Genomic DNA, 21,891 nt, shown 5'->3' on the forward strand with positions numbered 1-21,891 from the left:
CATTACCTAACGTCACCTGCAGATGTTGTGGTCAGTGTGTTTGATGGACCTGAAACTCTTAACCTTTTAAATATTTGTTTTGTTCAAATTAAAATGAAGATCCAAAGATCTAACGTTAAAAATCAAAGTAAGCACTTGGACAATCGGTCTACTCTCTGCAGAAAGGGCAGGTGACGTTTAACAAATTGGCACATGACAGTGTCCAAAGTGACACATCGCAATGGACTAGTTGGTTGGTCTGAAAGGGTCTCCATCTTGGTGCCACGTCTGCAGCTTAGTTGTGTTTGAATAGAAAATAAAAAACAAGCCTCAGAGATGTTGTGCAGTGACCAGCAGTCAGTTCAACCCTTCTTCACACGCTCAGCGCTGGGTATCATTTAAAAATGTACCATACCAGCACCCTTAAAGTGATACCGATGCCATCAGAGTACTTCATTTGACGCCTTTTCTGTCATTTTGGTGGCGTCTCTGCACGCTGAGCTGCCAACTCTGCCAAAATGCAGAAATGTACTCCACCACCACAGACTGTGTAGCTGGACAGTCTCATGTTGTATTAATTCAAAAAACGTTTGCGATGATCGGCTGCGAGCGAAGTCTGTGAGAAGTTTCAGCCGATACCGAGCCCACCTGCTACTGACTAAACATTATTCTAGTCGGCTAGCAGGAGTTAGTGAAAGCCTTTTTCGACTTGTAGTTGGATGTATATAATATTAATTTAATTATTTAAATATATATGTTTGGGACACGAAGTGAGCCAGCAAGAACAGCAACAACAGCAAGAAGGGTAATGACTCTAAACATGTTAGTTAATTTACTTCAACACAGAAACTGCTTGAAATTATAATTGCATTACTTGCTGAAATCAGAGAATTTGGACCTTTTTATCTCATAAAAATTACTCAGAGTGATAAATTGATGTCAGGATCCTGTCAAATGGAAATGAAAAGGTCCAAACTGACTGGTGCACACATGCTGCACGCTTAAGTAAAAACTCGCTAAGTTATGAACTCACTCCTCAACCAGCTTCGCATCTCTTGTTTCCACCTGAACCCGCCATGTCCTGTACATCACCTCGGTAACGTTACTGTTCTCCTAGTCATCAAAACGACCTCCATCTGTCTCTGATGCTGCTAACTGAGCTAACTAGCTAATGGCAGCTCCAGCTCAGTTGGCAGCAGTGCACCAGTGACGACAGACATATACATTTATCACAAAATAATGAACTCATGATCTCAAGATAATGGCTTAAAAAAAATGCAAGCACAGCTGTTTATGACTTCCATATCTTTGACATCTTTTCACTCAGTTGTAATTATTCCACTGCAATCACAAAAGAGTGCGCTGCATTTGCTCCAGCTGAAGCTACCTATCGAGGAAAACACTTGATCATGATGTAAATAATGTTGCCAGTAATGTGTTTTTGTTGCTGCAGCTGCAGGCTGTGAGGCTTCGGAGTCAATGTTGAAAATGTTTAAAGTCACGTACTGTCAGTTTGCTTGAGGAGCCTTAAAGTCTCTGAGTTTCTTGTGGGATTTTGCACATTAAAAATCTCTTTGCCTTCTTAAGCCAGATATTGAAAATAAATAATTGTCAAAGGAAGAAGTCCAGCTGGACAGATTTAGCTAGAGCTTTGCTCAGTTTTTGATGTACTTAATAGTGTTGAATTGATCCTCTGCAGGATGTCTAATCAGTAATAATCTGACATTAACAGAAAATAATTCCCTGCCTTTTGTCACCAGTATTGGACGTTTGGGGTTGGAAATTTCCAGAATTAGAGGTAATATATCATGTAGTTAGCAGTTTACTGTGATTGTTTGTTTTTTTTTAAATATATTTCTTTTTTTAGGCTTTAAGCTTTTTGTAAGATTTATGAGTGTATCACAGCTTTGCTCTGCTGATGAAGCTGCAGCGGTCCGTACTGTAAAATAATACGATCTCAGGCATCTTTCACTGAAAAGAACATCATGGATTCATACTTGAACAAGAAGACTGAATGATGATTAAGGGAAACGGTCAGTTTTTATTTGTTTAATCTGTTTGTTTTTATCTCATTGTGTTTTTGTTTTTTTTTAATTTAACACCAGTATGTAACCACAGCAAAACCAGAGCTGTGTTGTCCGTTCTTTAAACTTTCCTCCGTGCTCAGAAAAAGGCTCATTCAATATTTTTCCCAAGTTAGAAACCTTAAAAAACATTGCATATTATTGTTACATTACTAAACAATATTACACTTAGCTTTAGCTGCTAATGAAATCCTTATATAGCTAGTAAATGCTTTGTTTTTCATTACTTTGTATAAACTTCTAGTGTAGCGCTCTGCATCACCTGTTACCGGGCAACATTCACGTCTGAGGAAACACGATTATAAACTTATGACACCAGGTGTTATTGTTATGATCGTATGTCATTATTTAAAACAAAACTACAGCACTTGTGTTAGATGAATTAAAACACTCTTTTTCATGAGCTTCAGGTCTGAGAAGCATTTCATGAGCTCGTTTTTTAGAGCTTTTCTGGATGTAATACAGAAACTGATCCATATGGGGCGCTTACTTGTTGTGGTAACGCTGTCTGCTGCTGCTTTTTGCCATTTTTTAAAGATTTAATTTTTTTTATTTATTTATTGTATTATCGGCAGCTGATTCTACATCTTGACATGTTTGTATTACACCACACCACTGCCAGTTATCCAAGCTACATAATGAACATGTAACTGTTTTAATGTTGTTACACTGAAGTTCTGCAGAAACCTTCACTGTCCAGGTCGTATCGGTCAAATACCAGGTTTGTGTTTATTCACCGCACAGTTTGACTCGTCAATCACAGTTTTAATGATAGTTAATTATGGCTGAGTTCCTTCCAGGTGCTCCGGTGCTTTTATGCAATCTGACGTGAAGCTGTTAATCAGTGTTGGTAATATTTTAATTTTTAAGAAGCAAACATAACATTAATGGTATGGGTAAACAGGTGTAACTAATAATGGCATGCACGGAATGGAATGCAGCCATGTTTGTGACTAGTTAAACCTGTGTTTGTTAAGTCATCGTGTCCTTTGTGTGAATAAGTTTCCCTCCTTTTGTTTTTGTAAGATCCACTTCTCTTGTACAGAATAAAAAAAAATATGAAGTTAAATCAGAAAAAAAAGTTGTAATTCTGATTGTCATTTCGTTTTGTACCGTTGTTGCCCACACGAGGGCAGCGGTTTTCACATTTGCTTGTTTACAGCGGAAGTGACGCACACTGCAGTTCTTATGTTGCCTTCACGGTCTGTAGGAAATACTTAGGTTAATTTTAGTAGGCGCAGTCTGTACTTTTCACAAGAAAAAGAACTGCGTAGATTGTAGCTTAATGCACATAAAGTACTACTACAAGATTTTAGGGACAGTTTGCTTTGAAGCAATATGAACTGAAAATGAAAAATGTGGTTGTATTTAACATTTTCTGTCTTATGATAATTATTTTTTTAATTTGGAAAGGGAAAAAGTATAAAAGACATTTAAACAAATCTGGGTTAGTTAAAAGTCAGCAGTTGGCAGGCATCCCAGAATGATAGCACTGTGTAATACAAATAATTTTGTTGTCATTATTGTGTTTATATACTTAAATGATTAAATTGTTAATCATCTAATCTATAAAAAAATTGTCCAAATCCCGAAGAATTTACTGTAAAAAGTTATCAAAATAGTTAGAAATGAATTGTCTTTCAGTTTACTAATCGAGTAATCAATTAAGCGTAGCAGCTGCAATAATTTAGAACAAAGTGAATGTGTCTGGATGATGTGAAACGTTTTTGGAATTATAGGCCTCAAAATTCGGAGCGGATGTTGATCCCTGAAGGCATCATCGGCAGCTCATTGAGTGGAGCCGGACTCAGGCAGGTAAGCTACACATTTAACGCACATTGGTCATAACAAAGTGAGTGTTAATTTACATTAAAGTTGGTTGTGGTAAGATTTGTGTTTGTAGGTATGTAGCAGCGCAGTTATCTTAGTTATGTTCATCAGCAGCTAAAGAAACGTAACAACAGTTACGATGACAACGTTTATTGTGTTGATGTGACGTTACAACTTGTTTGACTTCAGCTATCAGCTAGAAATGACAACCTTTGCTAACGCAGTTTACGTCAGTTAAGACGCCACATTATCTTAGCCAGAGTCTGAACGTTACGCCGAACCGCTTTCAAAAACTCGTCGGGTTAAAGTTTCTTTGGTTGTTTTTAAATCTATGTGTCTGTCAGAACCTGATTTATAGTTTTCGATTAATTATTTAAAGCCACTCTTCAATTCGGCATTGACAGATTTACGAAAGAAGGACTTTTAATAAAAAAAAAAAAAAAAAAAAAAAAGTTTCATTTTGTGGAGGTACTAGCTGGTAAATTCAGTTGATGAAATGCTTAAAAAATTCACTGACACTGTTGCGAAATTGGTAAGGAAGTATAATATTACGTAAAAAATATATCAGTTAACGTCGGTTTAAATGTTATCAAACTCTTAAAGGAACAGTCTAGTTAAACTAATAGAAACTATAACGACACTTATTAGCAGGGTCGCTTGATTTGAGTCACGTTGCCTGCCGATGGGCGGGGCAGGCAGATAAAAAAGTAAAGTTTTTGAACTTTCCCTTTATCATCATCGTTATTTTTTTTCCTACTGTAGGCAGGAGGATGGCAGGCCTGTGGAGATCCTACCAGGCCTTGATGGGCAAATACCCGTGGACTGTTCAGATAGTGACTGCTGGTAGGAACAACTCTTTCTTACACATTTAAACACATCCGTCAGCTGCAGGTCTCCACTGAAGATTCACGTGGGATTTGCAAAAGACAGCAGAAATACTTCATTTTCCAAACTAATTCATCTAAGTTAGGGAGTTAAGATGTGCAGAAACACACTTAAACTCACTTTGCAGTCAAGATAAAGTGAATGTAAAAAGCAGGGGCTGTGATGTCAAACTGCTGATCACATTTCATGACCTTTTCCCCAGTTTAAAGTGAACCTCAGTTTCAGAATCAATAAAGAGGAAAGGCCTTTGAACTAAGGGGCTGAGATCTGTTCCTAATCAGCCTGGTCACTGAAATACAAAAACTGGAAAGTAGAGCTGCAAGAAACAATCTTAAAATTTGTTCTCTACGTACGAAAAAAAATATTTGCCATAAAATTAATTGAAAGGAAGCTATTTTCATCATAGAGCATACACTGCAAAAACAGCTTGGCTTTATTATACTGTTACAATGGAAGCCCGTAATTCAACCAACATGTGGGGAACACTTTCAGAAATTGGAGCCCCTGACCCGCTGACCTTTTGTCCATGAACGCATAGAAATTCCTAAAACGGCTTCCTTCTGAAACTCACTGACATGTTGCTCAGCATGTTCAGGTTCCTTAGCTGAGCTGAAAAGCTTGTTGACGCTGCTGTGCATCAATGAATTTTACTACTTTACTGCAAGATGTAACTCTTCATACGTCCAAATATCTGAGAAATGTTTTAATGTTCATGTGTTTGCAATAAGACTCTTCCAGTGTAGCACAGTTTAATCACCACTAGATGGAGGCAGAGCTCACCAGTTGTTTTATGCACATCAGCACTCAGGACTGATGGAGAGTCGTCACTGGAAAGAATAGAAAAACTGTAAGACTTATACATTTAAAAAAACATAACATGCTTCTCTGATGCAGTTCTGTATTACTGATCTACCCAGGAGAATATAAAGCATCTAAAATTGTCTCTACATTGATGAACTACAACATTAAAATACTCTGGTTTGTATTGGATTTGGGACTATTTGTAATGGGGTAATTTCCAATATGTTACAACTGCAGTGCAGCGTTTTATCAATAGAATCATTCATCCAATCACTGGATTTCCATGAATACTATAATGAGTACGGTTTAGATCTCCTCTTATATGAAAAGTGCCTTGAGATAACCTCCTCTATGATTTGGAGCTGGATTATTCATTCAAACCAACCGATCGAGGCAGCAGTAGATCAATAACTGGTTTGCTCTGTAAGATAAAATGACTTATTGTCAGTGGAGTCTGGTGACTTTGAACAGAGTGAAAAATCATCTGTTTCTGGTTAAACAAAAAGGATCAAACTCTTCATCAAACCAGTCTGATTCTGTAGGAATCCACAGCGTTGATAATTAATCTGAGCCTGTCGGTGACAAAAACAAGAACTTTTATGGACGTAGTTTAACAGCCAGTTATCCCTGATGATGATGATGATGCTGCAGCCTGAGACGATCTGCTGGACCAGTTCTGAAACTTTTTTTCAGTCATTTAGGCCCCAAAATATGACTGAAGCTTAAAATACCAGTATTAACCTTTTTTAAAGTAAAGACTGTGAGTATTTTTTCCACCACTGATTATTAGTCCTTGCAGTTTGTATTCTTTTCTTATACTTTTTATTTATTAACATATTTTTTCTAAGCACATACTTTGCTCAGGGTGCTGAAACTAATATCGAGCTGATTAATAGGCCAATATCTATCTGGCTTTGTTCCAACCGGCTCATTTATTTCTTCCATTTGATTTGATGGATAAAAAGGTTTTTTGGTGGTTTGTCATACAGTCACTGCTTTTTTTTTTTGATTAATCTGTTGATAGGTTCTTGATTAATCGATTACTTGTTTGGTCCAGAAAATGTTAGAAAATAGTAAAAATCTTCCACTAAATGATCTTTAGTCTTTCCCAAGACCAAAGATGACGTCCTCAAATGCCTTGTTTTGTCCACAACCCAAAGATATTCAGTTTATTGTCAGAGAGGAGGAAAGAAACTGGCAATTAATTGATTACTTGATTAATGATCTTTAAATTGTTATGGACGTGTCATTGAGATTGAGTTCAATAAAACCAACAAAACTAAATGACATTTAAGTTTATTACGACGTCTCAGGTGAAACTTTTTCCTTCTCGTATTATTACTCAGCGGTAAAATTCTTATAAAAGTTTATAAAAATGAGTAAAAGTGAAGATCTGAGGTACAAACTGAAGCTCCTGAGCTTTAAATCCAGTCACACTTCTCTCTGATATCTTTACTGCCCGTCACCGGGTCACAGTGACAGGAAGTGTCTGTGTTTATTGGTTTACAGGTGAAGATTTGACATTTTCTGTTCAGCTTGTGTGTGTGTGTGTGTGTGTGTGTGTGTGTGTGTGTGTGTGTGTGTGTGTGTGTGTGTCCACCTCGTCACCCTAACCACCTTTATTAGTTCTCCCGTGACATATATGACAGCTTGTCTTCACCATGTCTACTGAATGTATTGAGCTGCTGCCCTGTGATTGGCTGAGACTGTGTATGTCATTTTCCCTCCAGCAGGCAGTGAGGGTGGTATTTTTAACTTTGAAGCTGGTTTGGGTCTTAATGATTTATCTATGAGTGCAATATGCTGAACGAGGAATTCCTTACGGACGTTCTGTTCAGTCTCAGCCCGGGCAGATTTCTTATCGTCTGTCCAGTAAGTCTGGACTCTGAAGCAGCGTTAGAAATGTGGTGCATCTAGTCGCCATATTGTTTGTAGTTAATTTGATCCTGGGTTTCCAGTAAAATGTATTGACGGCTGCGTTTAGAGATGAAATCCAGTCCAGGAGTGGATTAACAGGGGTTTCTCTTTCTTCATAGTCTATGAAATCCTCCCATGACATTTTAAGGAAAGGTTAGGTTCAGCCGGGTCTATATTATTACACCGCGCTGTCAGTTAAGTTCAGTGTGGTACAGTATATGTGGGCTGCAGTGGCTAACATTACGTCAGAGCTTTTTCCACCAGCTCAGCGGCTGTTTTGTGTCTTTTTACGAGTTAGATTTGGTTTTAAAGCACACTGACGGTTTGCTGCACTCTTATCGACCTTGTTTCCAGCAGCAGACGGCTGGTTTCTGGTGAACAAAGTGGAGCTAAAGCAGAGCGAGGACTCAGTTTCTGCACGTTTCTTTAACACTTGTCATGCCAGAATAAAGTGCCTAAGTCCCGCCTCCTCTGTTGTTCCCCATGTGACCTAAATTCTGAAATAATATGACACGTAGTCAAGAGTGAGAGACAAATCATGTGCCACGAATTACACATTTGTTGTTTGTTAGTTTAAAAGATCATTTTAGTCAGAAAGTCTCAGTCTGTTGTAGTTAAGTTTCATGTCAAACTGCTCAGTGACCTGCATCTCTCAGGGACTCCTGGTCATTTTATCAGCCAGGAAGTGAAAGAACAAGTAAATCAGCTGTTGTGTGATTACATTCAGATACAAAAACAAACATCGTAGCTTCAGTTAGCTTTCAGAAGGAGAAGATCATGACGTCACTTTCATGAATTATGTGTTTTCACTGTCTGATACTTCAGCAGGTGTGACTCTTGGAAGTTAATCTTTTGAATGGACAAACATCATATGTGTGATTCGTGTCACGATTCAAACAGGATCAAAAAATCATGTGTCCCCTGCCATCGACTATATATAGTTCATATTTAATTAGAATCCATGGTGGCCACCGGAGGGGGCGTGGCTTAGGATCCCTACAATTATAATACATGGGCACAGTGCCAAAGCATTTTTGTAAAACCGGAAAGAACAGAAATTGTTGCTGTTTCTGGTCGTGCTGAAGTATTATTGGATTCCTCTGGATTCTGAGATGAGCTGTTGAGAAATGTTTTCTTGAACTGTTGGACCGTTTGCTCACGCTGTTTTCCACAAAGTGGTGAACCTCAGCCACACTTGTGACCGACTGAGCCTTTCAAGGACGCTCCTTTAATATCCAATCATGATACTGTCACCTGTTTACCTGTCGAATGTTCCACACAGGTGTTTTTAAAGTATTCCACAACTCTGACAGTCTTCTGTTGCTCCTGTCTGAACTTTTTTGAAACGTGTTGCAGGCGTCATGTTCAGAATGGGTGTATATTTGCCAAAAACAATTTAGGCTGAAAAGTTTTTGCATTGCATTCTGTTTTTATTTACATTTTCATCAGGATCCCAACTTTTTTGGAATCAGTTTTTGTAACTATATGATATGAAACTCTCCTGTAGCTGCAGTGAAATTATCATCACGTCTGTACAGTCGGATGTGTGACCTCGCTTCCTGTTCTGAGACGCCGTGTCTGTCTCCCGTTTGTCCTCCAGGGTCTTTGGTGGGCGTTGGTGATGTCATCTCGCAGCAGCTGATTGAGAGAAGAGGATTGGCTCATCACAACGTGCAGCGGACGGCCAAGATGATGAGTATTGGATTCTTCTTCGTGGTCAGTGTCGGCCTCTTCACTTCACTTTAAGTTAAATAATGATCGAGTTCAAAACAGTCCCTGATCAAAGCTGCAGTACCATGAAGATTATATGAATATGACCAAGATAATTAATTACAAAAGATTTAATTATTTATCGTCTAGAAGAATCCGTCAGAGAGGAGTGAAGAAACCAAAAATTATTCAAATTTAAGAAGCTGAAATTTTGATTTTTTTTTCTTAAAAAATTACTCAAACCGATGAGTCGATTATCAAAATAGTTTGTGATTAATTTAATCATTGATTAATATTTGATTATTTGTTGCAGCTCTGATACTTACAACAATTAGCATGTAATTTGTATTTAGTTACTGACTACATTTCAAAGTAATCTGACCAAACCCTGTATATAAATCAGTGATCTTGTGAAAAATCAGATTTGGATCAGCAGACAGTCAGGTGATTTTAATCATGAACAGCTGATACAGTATAATTAGGTATTTTTTTTATATAAGTTTTATATAAGTATTTCCTTTTTATGTTTATTTTGTTATTTATTCAACAGAAGAAAGCAAATCTGAAGCAAAATAAAGACACTGATGGAGAAACGTTACATTGAACAGCATTAAATCATATTTATAGATCTGATTTAAACTGTGTTCTCGTGTTCGTGCAGATGTTTATCCGCGTTACGCCGTGTTTCTTCACGCCTTTGTGTGTTTGTTAATTCACTTGTTTCACCAGTCAAACCCTGTGACAGCTGCACAATTCACCTCTGAAGTAGCACAATACTTTCATGACGTCGCCACGACGTCGGCAAAGTTTATTTATATTTCCATAATCGTCTTACGTTCGTCCAATCGGCCGCCTCGTCAGGATGAATTATAGAGAGAAGATGTATGGACAGACAGGACAGACAGGAGTCACGTTACACTGAGACATGTTTGATCACTCATCCAGAAAAACAACAACTGTTTCATGTTTCATACATCATGTAGCTTTATTTCTCACATTAATAATACATCAAGTTTAATTCAATTAATCTGCAGTCAGCGTGCAGATCCAAGGCAGATCCAAGGCAAGGCCATGTGCAAAACATCTATTTTGACTGATATTCGAGGTAATGATCTTTTTAAGTCTGTAAAATCTGATTTATATGACAAGACCTTCATTCATTTAAAAGTTTTTTTTTAACTCACATTATGCCTTTAATAAATATTCCACCGCCTGCAACTTGAAAATTGCAGAAAGCAACATGGCAGTTTTGATAAAATTTCGACTAATTGTGCAGCTCGAATACTGGAGCTGAGTATTTGCAAATATACTGATAGTACTACTTTGACTTCGATACTGGTCTCTGATCTATACTTTTTTCAATTCCACTTTATAAAATCCATTTTAACAAAATGAAAATTATATCACACATCATGGTACAAGTCTTTAGTTTGTTTTAACACTCAAAACAGTTTTATAACAGAAAAATATAAATTACCACAATTATACAAAATAAAAAAAACTTATTGCTTTGGGTGTTGAAATTTGGTATCGAGTGACAGGGCTTTTTTTTTGACATTTGATTAATGTTGAACCAGTTCGACCAGCGCCATAAAATTATTGAAGTTCAACGAGTGAAGCAAGTGACAGAAAACAAAAACAGAACAGAAAATATAAAAGAATAATTAATGATTCTGTTTGTTTTCCAACAAAGGGCCCAGTAATCGGCACCTGGTACAAAGTTTTGGACAGGCTGGTGGTTGGAGGAACTAAAAGTGCCGCCATGAAGAAAATGTTGGTCGACCAGGTGAGAGAATCCTCAGTCTTCATCGTCATCATCTTCATCTCCTTCTTCCTGCTGTTGTCGGTTAAAGATGAGTCAGATTATCTGAAGTGTTTTTAACAAACGAGTGGAAACGAGCTCAGTGATAAACCCTCACCGCTGTGTCTTCCTGTCTTCCACTCTGAGCTCATTAAATGCGGCCGATGGGTGGACGAGTCCCGACCACAGATACAATTTCCTCGCATCAGGCTGACAGACGGGTCGTCGTCATGCCGACGGGATGAAACTCTGTCAAATTCTGATTGGAACAAAGCTGCCGAGCTTTGAATTTAGGAAGGAAGTGTTAGACTGCAGTCGGTCCTTAATGCTCACATTATATTTTCAGTGGAATATATAATGATAACCTGAAACTTTTGATCAAATTATAATAATAGGGCTGCAATTAACAGTTTTTATCTGTCAGATATCTCTATGATTGGTCAATAAAATGTCAGAAAAAAAGGAAAAATTCCCATCACAGTTTCCCATTTAGTTATTTGTCTGAGCAACAGTCCAAATCTTAAAGGGACAGTTAACTCGGTAACTTGCACCTTACTTTAGCTTATCGCACGTGTAAAAACCAAAGAAGAAGTGTCTCTGTCCCCTTCACTCTGCCCTCTGGTGTCTGACTCCATCAAACAGCAGAGAGAACAAACGCCGGCTCGTCTCAGACCACCGCAGAACAAGACTTCAGAGCTTTCAATACCTCCTGCTGCTGAAATATTTACCAGAGTAAAGGGGTCCACTCCTCCGCTTGAATAGTTATGTGGTCACACTGAACGCCGCTCCCTCTGCTTCAGTAAGAACTCGGCGAGCGCCATTTGGTGACTTGAAAGATTTAAATTGATGCAGCGTCGATCTGCGTCAGACCTGAATAACAGATGGAAGGACAGACGTCTGTTTTATGTAAGTTTCATATGTAAGCAGCAGTTTGTCTTCACTGTAAAGAACTGAGCAGAGATCAGAGTCGAGTGCACTGATTTCAGGTTTTGTGTGGAGAATTCATGAAGTAAAATGCAGAAAATCCTTTACTTTACTTTAGCCTCTATTAGAGCCTTCATATTCTGAGCATAAAGTCAATAAAGGGTTTCTTTTCCTTGACCTGATCCACAGAGGACACTTTTTGTTTTGTTAAGATCACAACAAATGTCTCAGGTTAAACATTTATTTTTCAGTTATTGTTATTCTCTCGTATTAAAGAATTAAACGTCTTAATGTCGACAAATGTAGCTTTACTACTTTACGTCCCAAAGAAATCTTAAGATCTAGAATTATCTTTCATAAAACTTTGTGTTGACTTCAAGTATAGAGCAATAATTAACATGCACAAAAATAATTTCTCCATCAAAACAAAAGGAAAGTATAAAACACCGACATCAATAACACGGTAAATAACAGAAGCGAGGACTTGTCACATGACTTCGACTCAAACTTAACTCCAAGTTGGAAGTATTTAAAAACCACTGAGGTGATTTTAATTCAGTTTTCCTTTTATTTTCTCTTTCCTATTACAGATGTCTAGATTAGAAATCATGTCCTCAGCTGAAGTTAAAGTTCTTTTGTTTGTTTTTTTAGTTGTTTTTTGCTCCGGGTTTCCTGGGAGCGTTCCTCTGCATCTCCGGCGCTCTGAACGGACTGACGGTGGAGGAGAACATCAGGAAGCTCAAGAGGGTGAGTTCACTTTAGTTTCAACAGCAACAAACGTTTGAAGATATGATATGATAAGATATTCCTCCATTAGTCCCACAACGAGGAAATTTACGGTGTTACAGCGGCAAAGTTGAAATATAAAGAAGCATCAATAAAAAATAGAAAAATATAGCAAGGGGATATATAAAAACTAGGAACAATATAAATGGGAAATACAGAAATAGTATCTACAATATAAGGACATGCAAAAATCTGATTCATTTTATGAATGTATTGTCCTATAAAAATATACTATTAGTATAATCGTTGTTATATTTGGGTTATATTTGGCTGGATGTCGTCCCTTTCACTCTGATTTTTTTCCCCAGTTATTGATATTTCCAATAATTGCAGTGAATCTCTGATCTCGGGCTGACAGCTTGTTCTCCACCTGTTTCCTTCTTCTTCTTCTTCTGGTCCGTTTGTCTTTTTTTGGCTTCAGTTTTAATGTCAAACCGTTTCTTTTTTCACACAACATGCACCACTTTGATCACTGCAGCCTTCTTGTAAAGAATTATTATCATGAGTCACAAAAGTTTGCCTTTTCTGGCTTCTTCCTGTGCCGCCGGAGCTACGGACTGAATGGCTTTCTCACTCATCGCTGGTAGGAGGCCTGTGAATCAGAGGAATCAAACGTTGTTTCCTGATTGTTGGACACACCTCTGCACGCTGCAGCAACCTGTCCAGGTGTCTGCTTTTCTCTTGTCGTGTCTTGTGTTTTTTGAGCCAACAACAGATTTCCTCCTGGTCGACAATAAAGTTATTTTCTCTTCTATTCTGAATAAGCACAATACAAAAATAGTATTACTACACTTTTTATTGTTATTCTTAATGAGTGTTCCTGCGCTGAACGAACCCGTCTGTGTCGTAGTGATGTGGAACATCAGCCGGGTCGTGAACTGTAGCTGAGCTGAACCTGAAAAACTGAACTTTTACCTCAGGTGGAGATAATTTTGACCCAGACAGAGTTTGACCTGATCTGTCCTTCGCTCATTGTTCATTTATGAATGTTGAATTAAAGACACAACAAAGAGGAGGAGGAGGAGGAGGAGGAGGAGACTCTCCTGGAGCCTGATGGGTTTGGACTTGAGCAGTTAACGTTACTAAAAAATAAATTGCAGCAAATTATAATGAAAACTTGTGAGTCAGACCAGTAACAGGAAAATACTCGGTTTGAGGATCTTCTTTGATTTGCTTAGATCATTATTGTTTTTGCTTCCTCTCTGTATCTTCAGTTGCATTTCTGAGGGGCTAAACGTGCTCGACGGCACGTGACACTTGACACACGCATTAATCATGGTGAAAATTTTCATATGATGTAGCTTTTGACGGCGGGCGTGGCCAAATGGCTCAGCCACGCACATTAAACAGCGACCGTCATGGCGCGTTTCACCGACGTGCACGAAAAATCAGAACAGTATCAGTATTTGGTTCAATCATTATTCTTTTGAATTTCATGATTCAGTTTGCATTATTCCAACACAAATAGACTGTTAAACTAATTAAAGATTAAAATGTTTTTATATATACAACCTGATCTCATTAATTACTTGTATGTTGCAAACAATTAAGAGCAAGTGGACACTTGATAATTGTCTTTTTAATTAATTTTCACAAAAACTGTTCCTGGGCTGCCGTCTGATACAAACAAAATGTCGTGTAAATGATATAGAAACAGTCAGGATTAGGTTTGTTTGTCTTTTGAAGTTAGCGACTCTTCTTTGTTCTGATCTGACTTGTTTCATATTTATACTTGAGGCTGGACACAAACTGGCCGGAGAACAGCGTTTTCTCTGTCAGGTAAATGAGCGCACACGGAGAGGAAGTTTGGTTTTACATCATCTGACCTCAGCACTCACCTCTCATTATTATTAGAAACTATTTCCTGTGATGGAGGAAGAGACAAGAGAGAGGAGAGAGGAGGGGGGAGGGACTGTGGAAATAGCTGGAGTGACTCATACCTTCATATATGTGTGTGTGTGTGTGTGTGTGTGTGTGTGTGTGTGTGTGTGTGTGTATTTGTATTTGTATGCCCGGTCAGAGCTGACTGTCATCTTGTGCCAGCAGCTGCTCAAACGTCCGTCACCGCCTTGCTTACCCAACGTGCGGCTGGTCACCATCAATTATTTACCAAAGGAGGCGCGTGGACCTGAAAGGCCAACCTGGTAAATGTCAGAAAGGACAGAAAATAAATGACAAATGTGCTCATTACAACGAGGCCCGGCACTGAGGAAATGTGAGATGAAAATTAATGGAGCCGTCGACCAAACAGCCGCTCTGATCGTTAAAGCCCGACACGGGTCCAATCAAGACTTTGTCTTCTTGTTTACCTGGTGCCTACCTGTTCTCTGTCCTCGGTTTGTACCTGCAACAGCAGAAAAACCTGGAGCCTCATTACAGAAAAATTTCCTAACTGCTCGTCCGATCTTAAGTTTCAAAGACAGGAACAATCCTGTCTTCTCGTTACAGAAGCAACTCATAAAGTCATGGCTGTTTCACTTCCTGTCTCAGACCTCGTATCTTTATCTGAAGTTCTGCAAACTAGATTCGTCACTCGTCCTTTGATGCCCGTGTCTGTTTAGACTGTACATGAACCAGCCTCTATCCTTGATTAGAAACCACTGTGAGGTTGTGTGAGATGCAAGGCTGTGATGTTGAAGACAGATCTGCAACCTGCAAAGAAAAATTGTGATCTGTACAAACTTATCCAGCAAAGTATTGGAAGCCAACAAGCCGCCATCGCTGCAGTGGCGTCTTCCTATAGTTTGAGCGTGTGAAAACTTTAAAGAACATTAATATCATCATCCTAAAAGGTTCCTTCACCAGTTACTGAGGGCTGCTGTCAATCCAATTATCACTGCTGTCACTATCAAGTAAAATTAGACACGGTGTCTAGAGGGGAACCCTAGATCTCACAGAGTGAAGGTTTCCACCGAAACTGTGAAAAACCTTAGTGAGTCTTGCAGTCTTCCAGCAGTGTTTTGTGGAGTAAAAAACTAAACCCAACCTTAAATCAGCACGAGGGTGAGTAGATAATGACTGAATTTTCATTTTTTGGTGAACTATCCCTTTAAGAAACATGTTTCTATCATGACAAAAATCTAAGTTAAATGTAAACTGAGATAAGACAGGATTTCAGACTCAATATTTTTCTGTAAAGAAGCCCCTGAACTCACCAGCACCAGTTCTACATTTCTTACCAGTTCTAAAGTTTTGTTTGTGTATAAAGTGACAAACTGATAAAATTAAGTGTATTCAGAAATGTCGGACTCAACGTAAACTTTGAGTCTGGTGTGGATGGATTCATTTGCAGTTCTCTTCTGCGTATTATGGTCTACATTATGTGTGCATGATGTCAGAGAATCACCAGAGTTATTTAAGTTCATCCTGAGGAGGATCTGAATGTCTGAACTAAATTTTATGGCAGCTTCAGTAGCTGGACGTTTGTTTTATTTAAGCAAAAATGACGGTTTTGTCTTATGTGATCATAAACTGAATCTCGTAAAGTTTTGGACTTCGATGGACAAATTTGCTGACGTTTATTGTCAACCTGTGATGGGGATTCAGTTCTGCAGTTTCTGTTTGAGGACCGGAAAATTGGGACTGTGTTTTTATCCTTGTTTGACCTTTAATAAACCCAATAATTATTTAATCAATCAATACAGTCAACAGCTGATTAACTGATACTTTACGTTACTGAGGCCTAGAACTGAATAACAGGTTAACACTAGGATGAAGAATGATGTGGGGACACAGAGAAAATGAAATAATTAAAATAAATTATAGATAGTGGTGAGACAGCTGCAGGGAAACTAAACATAAATCATTAAAACTTTGGAAAAACATTTAACTTCCTCTTTATGTTTGATTGACGTGTGTTGTCTCGTGTCTCGTGTCACTTCCTGTTAGTATAAGACTCCGAAGTGCTTTTATTTCTTATTTACTAACCGTTTAAAAAAAAAAAAAAAAAGGTCCCGTCTTCTTCTGACGTGTCTCTGACGCAGCGATCAGCGGCGGTTAATTTCACCTCAGGTGGTGAAGCAGCTTGTTTGTCCATAATTAGAAAACTGTTTCACCCTGAAAAACAAACTCAAACAGGAAAAAAAAAAGGTTGTAACTGGAACATTGGTTCGTTGTTTTTATATGTCGAGACATGTTGAGGTGACCTTTAAGTAGATGACAGGTAAGAGTGTGTGTGTGAGTGTGAGACACTTGTGTATAAACACACACACACACACACTTCATTTTTATTGAGGTCAAGAAGTCTGCATCTACCACCGTATGTTTCATCATTCAACAAGTTAAAGGTGTCCATTTCCTGTTCAACAATAAAGCAAAATTAAGATTTTTCCTATTTCATAATCGAATTAACTACAATCAAGGGTGGAAGTAACTAATTACAAGTATTCAGATTACTGTAATTAAGTTAAAACGTTAGCTACTAGTCAGAACGAATCAGAGCGGCAGTAGAGTTCAACAGTGAACGGCCACTTTTCAGCTCCACTCTCCAGTTACAGGAGTGAATTTCCTGTTTGTTCGCTCCGCTGACGTTTCAGAAAATCCTTATATATAAAGAGTTTTAAACCCGGACACAAACCAAAAAAAAAACTTCTTAAATTTAACTTTTGTCATTATTATAATGTTTATACTGATAATACAGGTGTTGTAATCTTTTGTAATTTGTATTGTGTGTGTGTGTGTGTGTGTGTGTGTGTGTGTGTGTGTGTGTGTGTGTGTGTGTGTGTGTTTAAATTTAATTCACTGTAGCGACCCAGTTAGTAAAGTTCATGTTAGCTGCCTACGTCACTAGCGAGCCTGTTAGTGGAACTGCCCGTTCGCAGCAGCGGTAAACATTTCCATGGTAACAGTAAGCTCATATATATATGTGGCATAGAAATGTTTTTAGTTTTCTTACAGCCCTTAACATCAAGACGACCCCCTGTAAAGCTTCAGAGACCCATGGTTGGGGTCGGGAGCCCAGGGTTGGGAACCAGAGACATAGCATATAATAATGTCTGCAGCCTTTTGCATTTATAGATTCTGTACATTCACTCATTTGACACAAAACCAAGACTGCAGTAACCAACACAGCTGAAGAGAACAACGGGCTGGAACAGAAGAGATTTCAGTATTTTAGAAACAGAAATCACTTTGATCGATTATCTGCTATTAATAATGTATTTAACATCAGTGATTAAAAAGTAACTAATACTCTACTTTGATTTGTAAGTGAGTAATATTTTAGTGATGCAACAACATCCTGTATCTGTAGGGGGTTGATCGAGTTACTCAACAATGATTTGGCCCGCTGCTGATATTTTTGGCTATAAATCGTCAATCCTGTATTGTTTTGGAATGAAACTCTGCACCAACTGGAGTTTCTTCGTCATCATCATTTCTCACTTCTTCCCCCTCCTGCAGTTTTACCTGAAAATGTTGGAGAGCTGAACCCGATACGTCAGTTAGGAGGCCAGAAGTTTAAAAAGTTTCTTTACAGAGGTTTCATATCAAAACGAACTCAGCTGTCGACAACTTCTGACCAAAAACTGTTCATCTAAAGCAAAGTTATTTGAGTGAACTAAAACTTAGACTTCATTAAAAAGTATCTGAAATTATAGCGTACATATAAAACTAACCAAAAAGAATATAGAGGAAATTAATTTTAGTCATTGTCATTTATTTAGACTGTTTAGAAGTGTTGTGTTTGTATTTTAATACTTAATCTTAACTTCTTAAATCCATTGACAAAATACTTCCATTTCAAAAAGTAAAACTTTTGCTGAAACTAATAAAAACTAAACTAAAACTAAACATCTTAAACAATAAAAACTAAACTTAAATGATGAAATCCACTGAAACTAAACTGAACTGAGCAAAAATGATTAACTGAATAAAAATTCAAACTAAGAATACAAACATTTAATAACTGGTCTCAAATCAGAGCCAGTATGTTATATTATTTTATTTATTTTATTCTTTTGTAAAAGTTCCTCTTCTGACCTTTTCACTGAGCTGCAGAGAGAAACTTTTACTAAACAGCTGACAGAGCTGATATCATGTTTCCTGAATTCATTTACTCTCCACGCCTGCTGTGATTGGCTGACAGGTGACCAGTCTGTGACTCTGAATGTGAAATAAAAAAAAGATTGATTGATCTGCAGTTGGAGATTATTGACAGGGTGCATAGAAAGTCTTGAAAGTTTAGAAAAGTTTTCAAGGTTCTAGAGTTTCCTTGAATTCAGTCGTACTCTTTGAAAAATGCTTTATTTTTCCAACAAAATCGGACGTTTCACAGTCTCTCCTGTAAATCAAAAATCACAATTTAGATGTCATGACTCAGACTTCCAGAATGTTGAAATTTTAGGTTTGAGTTTTACTCTTGATAATTGTCAAATGAAGTAGTGTTTCTTTAAAAAAAATCCTCCAGATAACTGAGATTTGAGGTTCCTCAGTTGTTTTGTTGGATTTTGAACTGAATTGAACTGAATCCTTCTTCACTTTGAGTTTTCTGGTTCTGCCTCAGATTTCTCTCAAACTTAGCAAATACTTTTAGTGCTAAAATATTTAGTGAATTACACTGAGACCAAACACTTAACTCTTTATTTTCAGCTGGTTAAGAGCTACTTTCAGCCTCAGGATTGTAAACACGTCCGCTGGTTGACAGTGATGCTTTTATAATGAAAACCTGTTTGTTCACAGGACTACACAGACGCCCTGATCTCAAACTACTACGTAAGTTTTCCCTGTAAAGTTTTTACCTTTTTATTGACATGTAAATGTAAAACAGATATCCATTTTGTTAAAATTAACAGATTGATTGAAAAACATTTTCACTTCATATTGTGCATCATATGAGTAAATTGTCTCCTGAATATCGTCTGTTGGTGTTTCAGATTTGGCCGCCGGTCCAGATCGCCAATTTCTACTTCATTCCACTGCACCACAGGTCAGAGTTTATTAATTTATTAATAAACAAACAATCAGCTGTGTTGATCACAAAGAGAAGTTTGTGCTAAGAACATCTTTAAATGTCTTATAAAAATGTCTCTCCTTCTTTATATACCTGTCAGTTTTGTCTTCCTGTATTTAGGATTTTATTTTTAAGTATTTTATTTTATCTTTATTCAACCAGGCAACTCATTAAGAACAAATTTGCTAAAGTCGAGAGGATTATTCACTGTTCCTACTCCCTTAAGTCTGTATCGACATTTATAGACAGACCTTGAAGGCAACGTGCCCAGTGCATTCTGGTTGTTGTAGGTTTTTCAAAACTTTAAAATGTATTACCTCAGGATTAAGATGTACAGTATCATCTGGTTGTCAAGTAACAGTTTTAGTGTTACTGAAAACATAGGAAATGTGTTTTAAGGTGAGAAAACAAAACTAAAAATGATGAAAAAGAGCAGATATTTACAGGTTAGTCCAATTAAAAGTTCTTCAAATTTAGACGCCGTTTTTCTCTGTTTTCTCTGCTCATGTTGCTCCAGTTTCATAAATATTTTTTTTACTGCAGAGTTTTTATCTTTGCAACACTTTTAAGGACTGTGGTGACAGCAGCTCTGTCCATAGAGTGATTCATGGTCTGTAGGTCATCAGAAACAGAATCATTTTATTCACCAAATGTACAAAGTACACAGGAATTTGACTTGATGATGCAGCACAGTGGGACAAGAAGACAGAAAGTGTAAGGGACTAAATTAAAAGGTTAAAGAGTTAAACATAAATACTACAATTATATACAAAAAAGAATTTTATACTCAAATGTAGCGATGCCTGCGAGCTAGTTCAGGCAGTCAACTCGAGCTGCACCACTAATCACATGTAAAACACCTCACACTCTGTAGCACAAACCAAACGCACCTTTCCAATCTGGCAGTCTGTTTAAACCACTAAAACCTCCCATCTCTCCCGCTGCCTGTCAGTGAAGAGATGGAATATTAAAGTACATTATGAGTTAAGAATAAGAAATAAGAGAAGTACAGAACAAGTCAGGTGAACTAAGTGTACTGCACCACTACTGCTACAGATTGTGAAAAGTATTATGGGATGCTGTATCTGCAGGTGGGAATGGCAGTAACGCACGTATCACAGTCCTGGGAGGAAGTGCGCATGTGTTTGTGTGTGTGTTGAATTTCCCCAAGTGGAAACAATGAAGTGCTAATTTTCTGCAGTTTATTTTAAATGTGATAATAAATTAAAACCGTCAAACTGTTGCCTCGCATCCTAATTAAACCAATAACGTCTCCTCCTGTTTGCAGGCTGGCTGTGGTTCAGATCGTCGCTATTGGCTGGAACTCCTACCTGACCTGGAAGGCCAATAAGATGTGAGCGACGATCGCAAGTCCGGCCTGTGTCGCCATCGTCGTCGATGCTGTTGTTGCTGGTGATGATTTTACACTCATTTGTAGCGTGTGTGTGTGTGTGTGTGTGTGTGTGTGTGTGTGTGTGTGTGTGACATGGGCCGTTCTGGTCGAACTTACTTGATGCTTCTCGGTCTTCTGATATTTCCAACGTGTAAAACTGTGACTGAGTCACTTATAAAGGTCGGAGAGAAAGTGCTTGTCTACTCTGAATGACAAATTCACACTTGAAAGTCAAACTTGCATTTGCAGAAATGTCTGTGAAAGTTTTGTTATTTATGGAAATGGGATTTGGCAGCGGTGCTGCGGTGTAGCCACACATACGCACACACACATACACACTCATACATTAACACCTACTGGTTACAAAGGAAACTTTTCTAATCCTTTAATGTATTGTTAATCACTTGGAATAATTGTGCTAAAGGATCATTTTTTATAGAACTTGTTTTGTCTTATTATGAAGAAAACCTCCACCTCAGATTCTCATAATTTGTAATTATGTATTGTCACTTATGTATTTGTTTTATTCACTTTCTCTTCACCTGCTTCATCTCTCTATTTCTACTTTAGTTACTGTTTTCCTGCATTTCCCAGAATGCTTTTTTAACAACCCTCAGGAAAGATCGAGTACTTTGTTTGTGGATTTCTGTTATAAATGTACATTCAGTGAGAGATGAGAAAGGCACCATCTTTATCCAAGTAATACCTACAGTAGTCTTACCAGTTGCAGGATGCAGTGCATTCTGGTCTATTGAGGCTTCTGTGGAGGCCTCTGGAAACTGCTTGTTCTTTGATGCTGAAGGACTGATAATAAAACCTGATGTTAATAGAA

The 21,891-nt window shown here is 37.8% G+C and overlaps 1 protein-coding gene across 1 annotated transcript; it reads left to right on the forward strand.

Moving 5' to 3' along the window:
• The first annotated feature begins 3,785 nt into the window (after positions 1–3,785).
• On the forward strand, positions 3,786–21,891 carry mpv17 (mitochondrial inner membrane protein MPV17). The gene is made up of 8 exons (XM_084738104.1): positions 3,786–3,878; positions 4,656–4,736; positions 9,097–9,212; positions 10,900–10,992; positions 12,583–12,678; positions 19,396–19,428; positions 19,590–19,642; positions 20,955–21,891. Exons 2-8 carry the CDS (start codon positions 4,664–4,666, stop codon positions 21,022–21,024), a joined length of 534 nt encoding a protein of 177 aa, XP_084594230.1. The 5' UTR covers positions 3,786–3,878; positions 4,656–4,663; the 3' UTR covers positions 21,025–21,891.

The sequence above is a fragment of the Lutjanus erythropterus genome, chromosome 15 (genome assembly GCF_056507025.1).
Source record: "Lutjanus erythropterus isolate fLutEry1 chromosome 15, fLutEry1.hap2, whole genome shotgun sequence".
Taxonomy (NCBI): Eukaryota; Metazoa; Chordata; class Actinopteri; order Lutjaniformes; family Lutjanidae; genus Lutjanus; species Lutjanus erythropterus.